A 12,777-nucleotide genomic window follows, 5' to 3' on the forward strand; every position below is an offset into this window, starting at 1 on the left:
AGACTTGAGCTGAAGTCGGACACTAAACCAACTGAGCCACCCAGGCGCTCCTAAAATTTTTTAAAGGGTGTGACAAAGATTCCAGGGGGATGGCAGAGTAGGAAGCACCAAAAGTCTGTTCCCACCTAGACAACAAACAGTTGAAATGGCAGAATCTGTCTGATGTAACTATTTTGGATCTCTGGATCTATATTGAAGGCTTGTAACTTCCAAGAGGAGACTTGGAAGGTAAATTGCAGTTGAATTTGGTCAAATTCAGCTGTTAGTAACATTTACCCATTCCACACCCTTCAACCCTGTGTCAGGCAGCAACACACTTGTTCCCCAAGCAGCTCACACGTGCTTGTGGGAGCCAGGGTAGACAAAAAGGACCCTGTCCTCCAAATGTCAGGAATCTGTGTTCTGATTGCTGATTGCTGCTTCTCATCACAGAAATGCAGATGAAGAGGTGGGTTGCACCTCCCCTGAATGGTTGCAAACCCTTCTCCCTCTGGTTGAAATGACTTGAAGGAGATTTAAAGGGCTGGCACTCCACCTACCCCACCCCATTTTATTTTTCTCTTTGTCCCCTTTGTGGAGCCAGACTTTAAAGATAAGACAATCAAAAGTAACCACATATACAGAGGAAATTAGAAAGTCACCATGCATGCCCAGGGAAAGGCACAGTCTCAGAAATGACCCGGGAAGACCTTAAGTTTATACCTCAGGTTGATCTTTGATACACAGACACCCTACAACAATAAAAAGAAAAACAAAAAACAAAACCAGACACAAAAACCCGTAAATCTCAGAGGAGGAAGAGAATCTGATTTCCAGAGTTACTACATTATTAAATTCAAATATCCAATTTCAACAAAAAATTACAAGGAATACAAAGAAACAGGAAAATATGGCCCATTCAAAGGGAAAAACAATAAAACAACAGAAACTGTCCCTGAAAAAGACCTACTGGCGTATCTATAAGACAGACTTTACAACTGTCTTAAAGATGTCCTAAGAACTGATGTGGAGAAAGTCAAGAAAATGTTGTATAAACAAAATAGACGTGTCAGCAAAGAGATAAAAAACCTAAAAAGAAACCAAAAAGAAATTCTGCAGCTGAAAAATACAGTAGCTGAAATGAAAAATTCCCTGGAGGGATTGAGAAGCAGCTTTGAGTGGGCAGAAGAAAGAGTAAGTGAGTCTGAGAGTAGGACAGTGGGAGTTTCTGGGTCTGAACAACAGAAAGAAGAAAAATGGAAGAGGGGCACCTCAGTAGCTCAGTTGTTTGAGTGGCTGACTTTGCCTCAGGTCACGATCTCACTACTCGAGGATTCGAGCCCCATGTTGGGCTCTGTGCTGACAGCTCACAGCTCAGAGCCTGGTGCCTGCTTCAGATTCTGTCTCTGTCTCTGCCCCTCCCCTGCTCAAGCTCTGTCTCTCTCTCAAATGTAAATAAACATTTAAAAAATTTTTTTAAAAAAAGAAAAGTGGGCAGAGCCTGAGGACCTGGGGAGGCACCATCAGCTGGTGTATGAAAGCACCATGGAACCCCTCCCCTCCCATATCCTTTGGGCAAGAGGAGGGAGGCTTGGATAGTTTAGAAAAAGATACAAATGTGGGAGAGGTGCTCTGGGACCAAAACACTGGGGAGGAAACTGAAGTGTCTTTGTCCCCATCTCAGAAAATGCTCATGCTTATTAAAGTTTATATTTGTGAGGTTTTTTTTCTTTGTTTTCTAGCAGATCTTTGTCCCTAAGAATGCTTTTTTCTTTTTACCTCTTGAGCAATATTTTCCAACTGTTAAGACTGGCCTTCTTACGAAAGACTGTGTTATAGGATTTCTGGTACTTGTTTTTTAGAACAGTTGCCTTTAAAAGCATTTTCAACAGGAATCTGAATAGTTAACATTTTACATATCATTAAAAACTTTCAAGAGCACCTGGGTGGCTCAATTCGTTAAGCATCCAACTCTTGATGATAACTCAGGTCTTGATCTTGGGGCTGTGAGTTCAAGCCCTGCCTTGGACTCTGTGCTGGTGTGAAGGCTTTTTATTATATACTTTTTTTTTTTTTTTTTTTTTTTTTTTGCCAAAGTTGGTTATTCCCCCAAAGTTCAACTCTATTTATGAAACACACTGTACAGTTTTATTTCACTTTACTATTTGTACAGGCAAATAGGAGCAGACTGAGATGTGCATCTGACTTCTGGGGTAAAATGAACTGTTTACCAGGGCCAGTGATTCTCTTGCTTGCTTGCTTTCTTGAGAGCTGGTTTTAATTCACATATAAAACCAACTTCATTTGGGGCACCTGGGTGGCTCAGTCGGTTGAGCATCTGACTCTTGGTTTCGGCTCCCAGCGTCATGGGACCGAGCCCCACGTTGGGCTCTGAGCTGAGTGTGGAACCTGCTTGAGATATTACCTCTCTCTCTCTACCCCTCTTTCTCTCCTCTCTGCACTGTCAGTGCAGAGCCTGACATGGGGCTTGATCTCACAAACCCCTGAGATCATGACCTGAGCTGAAATCAAGAGTCTGACACTTAACCAACTGAGCCCCCAGGCACCCATGTGGTAAGTGTTTTATGAGCTTTGTTTGAATTATTTTGTTTAATCCCCACAGCAACCTTGTGAGTTAAGTTGTTATCCTAATTTTAAAAAAGAGGAAACTGAGGCAGCCAGAAGGTGGTAGAGCCAGGATTTGAAGCCAGACAGGCTCCAGAGCCTCTCCCTTGACTCTTATGCTCTGTTCCTTCAAAGATTGGAGGTTCCATAGCATAACACAGGCTTGGAGTCCTAGAGTATCTGGAGAGTGTATTTTCCACATAATGCCAAAATTGAAAAGCCAATAATTTTTAAATTCTTGGACTCTCCAGGAAGAAGACTTCGACCTGGTGGAGCACAGTAGCGGGTTGCCTCAGTGTGGGAAGCCCCATGTTCTTCCGTTCAGGGGCTCAAGAATTCGGAGAACCAGGATGGTGGAAGCTCGTTCACAACAAGCCACCAACGATGAAGCCTGAAGGAGAGAAGCTGTCTGCCTCTACCCTGAAAGTAAAAGGTACTCTTGTGAGAACACTATAGCACGTGCTGGCCAGGCCACAGCCAAGCAAGCATGAGTTTAGAAGACCTCCTGCTTGTAAGTCATAGGCCAGCTGCCTCAATGGAGCTACTCTGCTTGGCAGGTGTATTATTACGACACATTTTGTGTATGCTGTAAATAAATACCATACAAAAAATATTTTAGCATTTCCTAATCAAGTTACCAGTTCTGGAAATGTCCTTTGGTATCTGCAAGGTTCTCTTTTCTTTTTTCTTCTAATGTTTATTTAAAAAACATTTTTTTTAATATTTATTTTTGAGAGAGAGACAGGGTGCGAGTGGGGGGTGGGCAGAGAGAGAGAGGGAGACACAGAATCCGAAGCAGGCTCTAGGCTCTGAGCTGTCAGCACAGAGCCCAACGTGGGGCTTGAACCCAGGAGCCTTGAGATCATGACCTGAGCCAAAGTCGATGCTCCACCAACTGAGCCACCCAGGTGGCCCAAAAATGTTTATTTATTTTGAAAAGAGAGAGAGAGAGAGGGCACACGTTCAAGGAGGAGGGGCAGAGAAGGGGTAGGAGGAGGGGCAGAGAAGAAGGGCTGGACAGAGCATCTAAAGTGGACCTTGCACTATCAGAGTCAGATGCTTAATTGACTGGGTCACCCAGGTGCCCCAAGCTTCTCTATTTTCAATCTCATTTTGTTTTTACAGCTTTTTATATGGAAATTTGTAAACACCCACCAATATGAAGAGAGTGGTGTAATGAGTCCCTATGTACCTTTCTCTTCACTTCAGCAGTTCACTGCTGGCCATCTCAGTTTAATTTGGCCACTGGGTACTTTCCCCCAACCCTCCACCCATTCCACGCCTTGGATTATTTAGAAGCAAATCCTGTCATCAACATCTCATTCTTAAACATCTCAGTACTATCTTTAGGAGATAAGGATTCTTTTTCGTGGCCTAACCTGATGCCATTCTCCCACTTAAAGAAAACTCCTTACAATCACATATTGGTCTGGGGTTTTTTTAATCTAAAAAATTTTAGTGAGCTTTAAATTTTTAAAAATATATTTGAGAAAAAAATCAAATAGTGTTGAAAAGTATAAAGCCTGACAGTGTCCTCCTCCCCTACACCTGCCTGCAGTTTCACTCCCCAGAGTAACCACTGCTGTGTCCTGTGAATGCTTTTAGCATTTTTAATTGAAAAAATAAACTCATGCTGTAATACTTGTTCTCTATCCCTCTCCCCCACCTTACTAGGAGCCCCTGGACATCTTTCCATAGCATTCCATGTAGATCTGCCTTATTTTCTTTTTTTCCAATTGTATCCCATTGAATGACCTTCATAGGATAATATAATAGGACATTCCCGCTATTGATGGATATTTTGGTTACTTCTGCCTTTTTGTTGTTGTTATTTTAAATAATACTATATGTGGGTAAATTATTTGTGATAAATTCCTGGAAACAGGTTGCCATGTCAAGGGCATGTTTATTCCAAATATTAGTGTTGCCAAATCACCCTCCAAAAAGTTGTAATAAAAATTCACACCTTACTAAAAAGGCATGAAAATACCCATTTCCCCATACTCTTGTTGAACATTACCAAACTTTTAATATTTGCCAATTTCAACAGGCAAATACGGTATTTAATTATTTAAATTTGCATTGTAATCCCTTTTTTCTTGTCAGAAGCACCCTAAGTCCTAGTTTAGGACGTTCTTGTTGAACATTTCTCTATTTTGAACATGGTAATAGGTTCACAATTAAATTAGCAAAAGAAACTAAAGTTGAGATACTTCTCTTTTGGCAGCCTCCAAACCAGCTTTAGATCCCGTCATTACTGTGGAGGGCCTTCGAAAACGGGCAAGTCGTAATCCCGTGGAATCTGCCATGGAATTAAAAGAGAAAAGGTCTCGTACTCAGGAAGCAAAGGACATTAGGAGAGCCCAGAAGGAAGCAGCTGGCTTTCTGGACAGGAGTACTTCTTCGACCCCTGTGAAGTTTATAAGCCGCGGCCGCAGGCCAGACATGGTTCTAGAAAAAGGGGAAGTGATTGACTTCTCGTCCTTGAGCTCCTCTGACCGTACCCCTCTGACAAGCCCGTCTCCTTCTCCCTCTCTGGATTTCTCTGCCCCTGGGACCCCCGCCTCTCACTCGGCCACACCCAGCTTGCTTTCAGAGGCAGATCTGATTCCAGATGTGATGCCACCACAAGCCTTGTTTCACGGTAAGACTTGCCTTTCTTGGGTCTTTTGTTTTTCGTGTGTGATAGAATGTGTGTATTTTCACTTTGTGGGCGGTGTGCCCTGCATTTCTTCTTTCCCGTGTCTTGATTACACTGTCTTGCACTCTGCGCAGACGATGACGAGATGGAAGGCGATGGGGTCATAGACCCAGGGATGGAGTATGTACCTCCGCCTGCTGGGGCAGCAGCTTCTGGGGCAGTGGTCGGGGGCAGAAAGAAGGTCAGAGCGCCTGAACAGATAAAGCAGGAGGTGGAGAGCGAGGAGGAAAAGCCTGACAGGATGGACATTGATAGCGAAGACACAGATTCCAACACATCTTTGCAAACGAGGACTCGAGAGAAGAGGAAGCCCCAGCTGGAGAAGGACAGGAAACCTAAAGGGCCCAAGTACACCCCCGTGAGCATCTACGAGGAGAAGCTGCTCCTGAAGAGGCTGGAAGCTTGTCCCAGTGCCGTTGCCATGACGCCAGAAGCTCGCAGACTGAAGCGGAAATTGATTGTCAGACAAGCGAAAAGGGATAGGGGATTACCACTTTTTGACTTGGATCAAGTTGTTAATGCTGCTCTTCTGTTAGTTGATGGAATTTATGGAGCCAAAGAAGGGGGAGTTTCCAGGCTTCCAGCTGGACAAGCCACATACAGAACAACCTGTCAGGACTTCAGAATCCTTGACCGATACCAGGTAAGATTCCCGGGGGCAGCAGATGGGGGCGGGCAGGCAGCACTACAGAAGGAGGGGGCACAGCTGTGCTCGACTGGAAGTCCTGAGTGACTTTGGGAGAGAGAAGGAAACAGCAAGGGAGCAAAATAGAAAAATTTCTGGGCTTTGGTTTTTGAAACTATTCGGTATGAATACCCATGATTACAGCCGGGTTTGTTTGTTTCCTTTGGGCATTCAGGACAGAGCCTTGACGCTTTCTTTGCCTCTCCTAGTCCCGGATGGGGACTGAGTTTGCACATGGTTTGTGTCATAGCCCTGAGTGGCAGGCTTGTTGAGGACATATGATATAGCAGACCACATGCTGAGCAGAATCGGAGGACGTGTAAACATCTGTGTAGTTAGGAGACAACGCGTAGAAATAGATCCATGTGTGGCAGCATAGCTTGAGAATATTCAGGGGAATCCAAGTCTGTGAGTGCTCCTGGGAATGGTCAATTCCACTCAGAACTTCGAGAATGCGCCTTCCCAGAGCAGGAATGACAGGTCTGATTTCCCTGAGTCTTTGTTAGCACTTGCTCCTAAACAGCCTTTAACTAGTTTTGCTGGTCTGATGGCTGTAAAGTGAAATCGCTGTAAAGTGAAATTTATATGTTTCTGATTACATTCTTATATCTCTGCCCGTGAATTGCTAAATAGGATTAAATAATTGCCAAATAAGATTATTTGCACGTTTTCTGTCTTCTTTGGAAACTAGTGGGCTGATATTGCTGGTGTTGTGATCTTATTCTATGAGGTACCGTGTGTGGGGCTTTTTCTTCCACTGTGTTGGGCATGTGGTGTGTGGGCTCTTTCAATTTGAAACTCTCCTAGAGCTCTGGAACATCTTAATTTCCTATATTCTATTTTCTCTCTCTCTCTCTCTCTCTTAAATGTTTATTTATTTATTTTGATGGTGGGAGCAGGGGAGGGGCAGAGAGAGGGAGAGAGAGAATCTCAAGCAGGCCTCACTCTATCAGTACAGAGCCCAACATGGAGCTGGATCTCACAAACCATGAGATCATGACCTGAGCCAAAATCAGGAGCCGGTCGCTCAACCGATTGAGTCACTCAAGCACCCCATCTCTGTTCTTTTTGGAACACATCTATTATTTGGATATTGAACCCTGTATACTAGGGGTTGGCAGGCCTTCTGTAAAGGGTCAGACAGTAAATGGTTTTGGCTTTGCAGGCCACACAGTCTGAGTTGCAACTACTCAACACTGCTGTTGTGTGAAAGCAAGATATAATGGATGGGCATGGCTGTGTCCCAGTAACACATTATTTACTAAAACAGGCTGGATCTGGCCTGTGGGATAGTTTGCTGACAACCCCTACTCTAGGTGGATCCCTTAATTTTTTTTTTTTCCTATTTTGCATCTTACCTGGGAAGTAGTAACCTGCCTGCCTACACCCTAGAGGTGAATGGGGTGGTCCAGGAGCCTACCATTCAGCTGGAAAACTTCCCTGAGTCTCCCTGTTTTCAGTCCCATCTTGGCTTGGCCAGGTGCTCTGGTGTCCAGAGTCTTTCCCAAGCCTCTCCAGACACTCTGGTCTTCTGCCCATGGAGGGAAAGATCATTTCTGGATGTGGGCATTGGGGGTGTAGTTGGAGGCTTCAACCTCTTAGGTAGAGAGACTCTCAGTCCGGAGTCTTCTTGCCCAGTCTCAGTGTTAGCAGGACCTGATCGATGCCTTGTTGCCTTTCCTGAGGCTCTGCGTGTATATCATCCTGCTCCTGGCCTGTCTTCACTGCTGCCTTAAGTTCTGGCTCTCTCGTCTCAGGTGTTTGCCACTTACTCCTGTGCTTGGACTGCAGTCACCTATTCGCCTGTTCTTTGTTCTTGTGGGTTTGTCTTTTTAATCCCTGTACTTAATTTTTTAAATTATGACATGTGACCTGTAGCTACAGAAGAATACATAGGACATGTTATAGTTTATGGGTTAATTTAAATAAATACTTTTGTATCTGTCTCTTGGGTTAAGAAACAGAACATTAGCAAAGAAAGAAAGAAAGAAAGAAAGAAAGAAAGAAAGAAAGAAAGAAACTGAGCACACAAGCACCTTGGAAGTTCTGTGTACTGCCTACTCCCTCCCCCTAAGAGGGAGCCGCTCTGAGTTTTTTATGTCACTTTTAGTTTTTAAAAAACTAAGTAGGAGGCACAAATCTAGCTGTGTAAGAAATTGCCACTATTAGATGAAGGCTTCCAGGAGAGAATAAGCTAAGCAATCTCTCTGGGTCATTGTTTAAGATTGAATTGTGTTCCCCAAAAGGATATATTGAAGTTTTAACCCCTTGTACCCATGAATGTGAACTTGTTTGGAAATAGGGCCTTTGTAGATGTAATTAGTTAAGATGAGGTCATACTGGAACAGGGTAGGTACTTAACACAATATGACTGGTATCCTTAGAAGAAGAGAAGAGGCATAGAAACAGACACAGGGAGATCACCATGTGATGACTGAGGCAGAGCGATGTGTCCACAAGTAAGGGATACCAATGCTGGCAACACCAGAAGGTAAGAGAAAGTGTGGAACAGATTCTTCCCTAGAATATTCAGAGAGAGCATGGCCCTGCTAACACCTTGATTTCTGACTTCTGGCCTCTAGAACTGTGGAAGAATAAGTTTGTTATTTTAGCCATCTCGTTTGTGACAAGCCATTGATATGGCAGCCCCAGGAAGCTCCCACAGTCACATTCTGGCTTCAGGTTCCATGACCCCTTTGTAGAGAAGTCAGTGTTCAAGGTCATTAGGCAGTTCTGGGGAGTGTAAGGCTTACCACAGTCTGAGCCTCAGGCAGGGCTGCAGTGTATAACACTCAGTGTGGCAGAAATCTGGGCAGGGACAGTGGGGCCCTCTGTTTCCTGCGTCTTGACTGATGTGGTTCCTTCCAGCTTGTAGGAGGTCCGAGCAGTTGTTTGTGGGGCATGTGTCCTCAACTGATCCATGGAGTGGGCATGGAGGTTGTAGAGGAGTCTCAGAGTACATGGTGAAGCCAAGCTGAGCACCAGTGATATTCTGGGCTACAATTCCTTAGGTTTTATAGATGGTCCAGTGTACCCTACAATCCAGTAATCACATTGTTTGGTGTTTACCCAGAAAATACAAATACATGAATTCAAAGGGATACATGCACCCCTATGTTTATTGCAGCATTATTTACAACAGCCAAACTATGGAAGCGGCCCATGTCCATCGATAGATGAATGGATAAAGAAGATGGGGTGTGTGTGTATGTATATATATATATACATATATGTATATACACACAATGGAATATCAGCCATAAAAAAATGAAATCTTGCCATTTGCAACAATATGGATGGAACTAGAGTGTATTATGCTAAGCAAAATAAGTCAGAGAAAGACAAATACTATATGATTTCACTCATGTGGGATTTAAGAAACAAAACAAACAAGTGAGGGGGGAAAAAGATAAAACCAACCAACAGACTCTTAACTATAGAGAACAAACTGATGGTTACCAGATGGGAGGTGGGTGGGGCAATGGGTGAAATAGGGGATGGGGATTAAAGAGTACTTATTTTTTTAAAGTTTATTTGTTTATTTTGAGAGAGAGAATGAGTATGAGTGGGGGAGGGACAGAGAGGGAGAGAGAGAATCCCAAGTAGGCTCCACACTGTCAGCGCCAACTGACAGGGCTCCAACTCAGGAGCCCAACTCAGGGCTCGAACTCATGAACCATGAGATCATGACCTGAGCTGAAATCGAGAGTTGGCCACTTAATCCACTGAGCCACCACCCAAGTGCCCCTGAAGAGTACATTTATGGTGAAAAGAATAAAATAAACTGATAAAAATGAGTAAATAAAAGATGGTGCAGTGCAGCAGGGACTTATGATAGCCTCTGTAGCTGCCCCTTGAGTGACACCTGTCACCCAGTAGTGGTCCTGGGCTGTCCCTTCACTGGAGACTCCTTTGCCCTTCTTCTGTTTTGAATCTTACCGTTTCCTGTGCCTCATCTTTGCCATGCTGTAATTTTAGTCCCTTGTTTTAGTGGAGCATATTCTTAGTGACTTCCTGAGGAAAGCTGCCTGGGAAGTAAAATCGGAGACCTTACATGTCTGAAAGGCCTTGAACTTAAAGCCAAAATTCCAAGCTAGTGTTGGGGCAGGCTGAGAGACAACTTCAATACCAGAAGCAGTGCTTTCCCTTTGTGAGGGAAAATGAGGCCGAACCTGAGATTCTGTGTACAGACCCATTATCTAGGAGCATCCTTTGACAAGGACCCCCCAACATCTCTTCCTTGAGGTCTTTCCCCCTGGCTAGTCAGTCTCCCAGTCTCAAAATCCTGGTTACCACTTAGAGGAAGAGGGACCTTAGCCTTCAACTTGTACTCCCACCTTCGTGCTAGATGAGCTGTCCCTCCAGAGCGCTGGTTACACCTTCTCTAGAGATGGGACCTCCAGACTTCTGTGGGGAGGCAGCCACCTGGCAGCAGGGGATTGAAGATTTGGGAATCGAACTGCTGTGCACACAACTTTTACCTGCTCCTTCTACTAAGTACCCCATTTATTCCCAGCTCCAGAGGAGTCTGGTGCTGCCACTGGGTTTTACAAGGGTACTGTGGTACAGATTGGGCTGGTTCACACCTAACCCAAAGCCAGCTTGGGAGTTTGGGCTTTAAAGCAGTTAGTATTTATCCATCTGCTTCCCAGATGTTTTTTTCCCCTGATCTTCCTATTTTTGTATGCTTCTCTCCCTTTTTTAGAAGGCTGATTCTGTAGGTTTAGTGGGTTTGGGGAGGGAGTAAAATTGTGCATTTAATCCCCCATCTTAACCTGGAACTTTAGTACCGTTTTAATGCAGCTACACAAGGAGCAGCTCTAAATGCATTTGTTCAACCCATACTCTTTCTTGTTTTCTGATAAATGTAGTCATAGCTATAAATATCCCTACAATACTGCTTTAGCTGTGACTCATGAAGTGATGGGAGTTTATTATCAATCAGTACTAAGCATTTTGTAATTTTTCTCATTATTTCCTCTGTAACACAACAGTTTGTTTCTTGGTTTGTTTACTTTTTACATATATAGAAATTTTTAAGGTATCTTTTAGTAATTGATTTAATTTCTAATCAAATATGTGTTGTCAGAGAAAGTATATTATGTTGATTCTTTGCTATAAAGAAAGTTATATGCTCAATTTTTATTCTTTTTGTAGGTTCTAACTTAGGACATCTGTTTTTTCTCTTAATTTTTTAATATTATCATCTGGTCTTCCCTTCAAACAGAATATTTTTGTGTGCTCTTATCTGTCTTTTTTCTTTTGTGTTGTTTAGACAACAGTAAACCTCACTAAATTATTTATTCACCCTTACTTCCTATCATTTCTTCCTAGGTTAATTTTTTGCTAGACTACTTCCTCTAACAGTTTTTAAAAATCTGGTCTTTTTGAGTTTAATTTTGAATACCTGTATGCCTAAGAATAGCTTCATTTCACTCTTGAATTTAAATGATAGCGTAGCTGGATATAAAATTGTAATTTTGTTTTTTCTTTCAACATTTTGAAATTATTACTCCTGAGAGCCTCACTGTTTGTCTCATTCTTCTTTCTTTGTAGGTGGTCTCCTGTTTTATTCTCTCATATCTTGGAAGCTTTCAGAATTTTGTCTTTGTTTCTGATCTTTAATTTTATTTGCACATTTAAAGTATTTTTTTTTTAATCTCATTTATCGTGTACTTCTCCTTCAGTCACAGGTGTCTTATATGCTAATATGCTGTCAAAAACCAGTAACCTCTGCTTCAGAGCCCAGTACAACACAAGACAACACAAGAGTTTGGGATAAAAAGAAACAGTAGATTTATTGCTTTGCCAGGCAAAGGAGGTTACAGCAGGCTAAGGCCTTCAAAACTGCAAGCCTGCCAGGAGGAAGGGTCTGGGGGTTCTATAGGGAAATACAGGATCTAGCCTGTTTTGTCAGGAATTGTGTCTGTGCTGCCAGCCTTGTTTGTCTTGTCTTCAGCGTGGTACTGGGTTCCCAAAACAAAAGGCTAAGAAGGGAGGAGAGGAGGTTTCCGAAGAGAGTGAAAAGGTTACTTAAAAAAAAATTTTTTTTAATGTTTTATTTATTTTCAAGAGAAACAGAGCACAAGTGAGGGAGGAGCAGAGAGAGGGAGACACAGAATCTGAAGCAGGCTCCAGGCTCTTGAGTTGTCAGCACAGGGCCCGATGCCAGGCTCGAACTCATGAACTGCAAAATCATGACCTGAGCTGAAGTCAGATGCTTAACTGACTGAGCCACCCAGGCACCCCAAACAGATTACTTTAAAGTGGAGCTTCACTGGGGTGCCTGGATCGCTCAGTTGGTTGAGCCTCCAAATCTTGATTTTGGCTCAGGTCATGATCCCAGGGTGGTGGGATTGAGCCCTGTGTCTCACTCTGTGCTGAGAGTGGAGCCTGTTTAAGGTTCTTCCTCCCTCTGCCCCTCTCTCTCTCTCTCTCGCTTGCACGTGCCCTCTCTCTAAAATTAAAAAAAGAAAATTGAGCTTCACTGAAGCATTAGTGTGAGCATTTAGATTTTTGTTCAACTTTATGCTTTTAAGCAGTTTGATCTTGACATTTATCCTCCTCTTGTTCTCTAGCTTCCTGGATTTGTGCTTTTTGGTGTGGTGTCTTGATTAATTTGGGAAATTCTCAGTCATTATTGCTTCAAATATTTCTTCTGTTCCTTTCTCTCTTTTCTTTCTGGTATTCCTATTATGTGTATTTTATACCTTTTGTCCCTGTAACACAGTTTTGGATGTTCTGTTCTGGGTTTTTTAGTCTTCTTTTATCTTTATTTTTCAATTTT

General features: G+C 43.0%; 1 protein-coding gene across 1 annotated transcript in view; it reads left to right on the top strand.

Moving 5' to 3' along the window:
• Positions 1–12,777, top strand: part of KAT14 (lysine acetyltransferase 14) — a 36,913-nt gene that overhangs the window by 10,606 nt on the left and 13,530 nt on the right. The window contains exons 4-6 of the mRNA XM_042931697.1: positions 2,856–3,037; positions 4,832–5,248; positions 5,380–5,948. Of these exons, the coding sequence (XP_042787631.1) occupies positions 2,856–3,037; positions 4,832–5,248; positions 5,380–5,948 (1,168 nt within the window). The remainder of the gene's footprint in view (positions 1–2,855; positions 3,038–4,831; positions 5,249–5,379; positions 5,949–12,777) is intronic.

This window comes from Panthera leo, chromosome A3 (assembly GCF_018350215.1).
Source record: "Panthera leo isolate Ple1 chromosome A3, P.leo_Ple1_pat1.1, whole genome shotgun sequence".
Lineage (NCBI taxonomy): Eukaryota > Metazoa > Chordata > Mammalia > Carnivora > Felidae > Panthera > Panthera leo.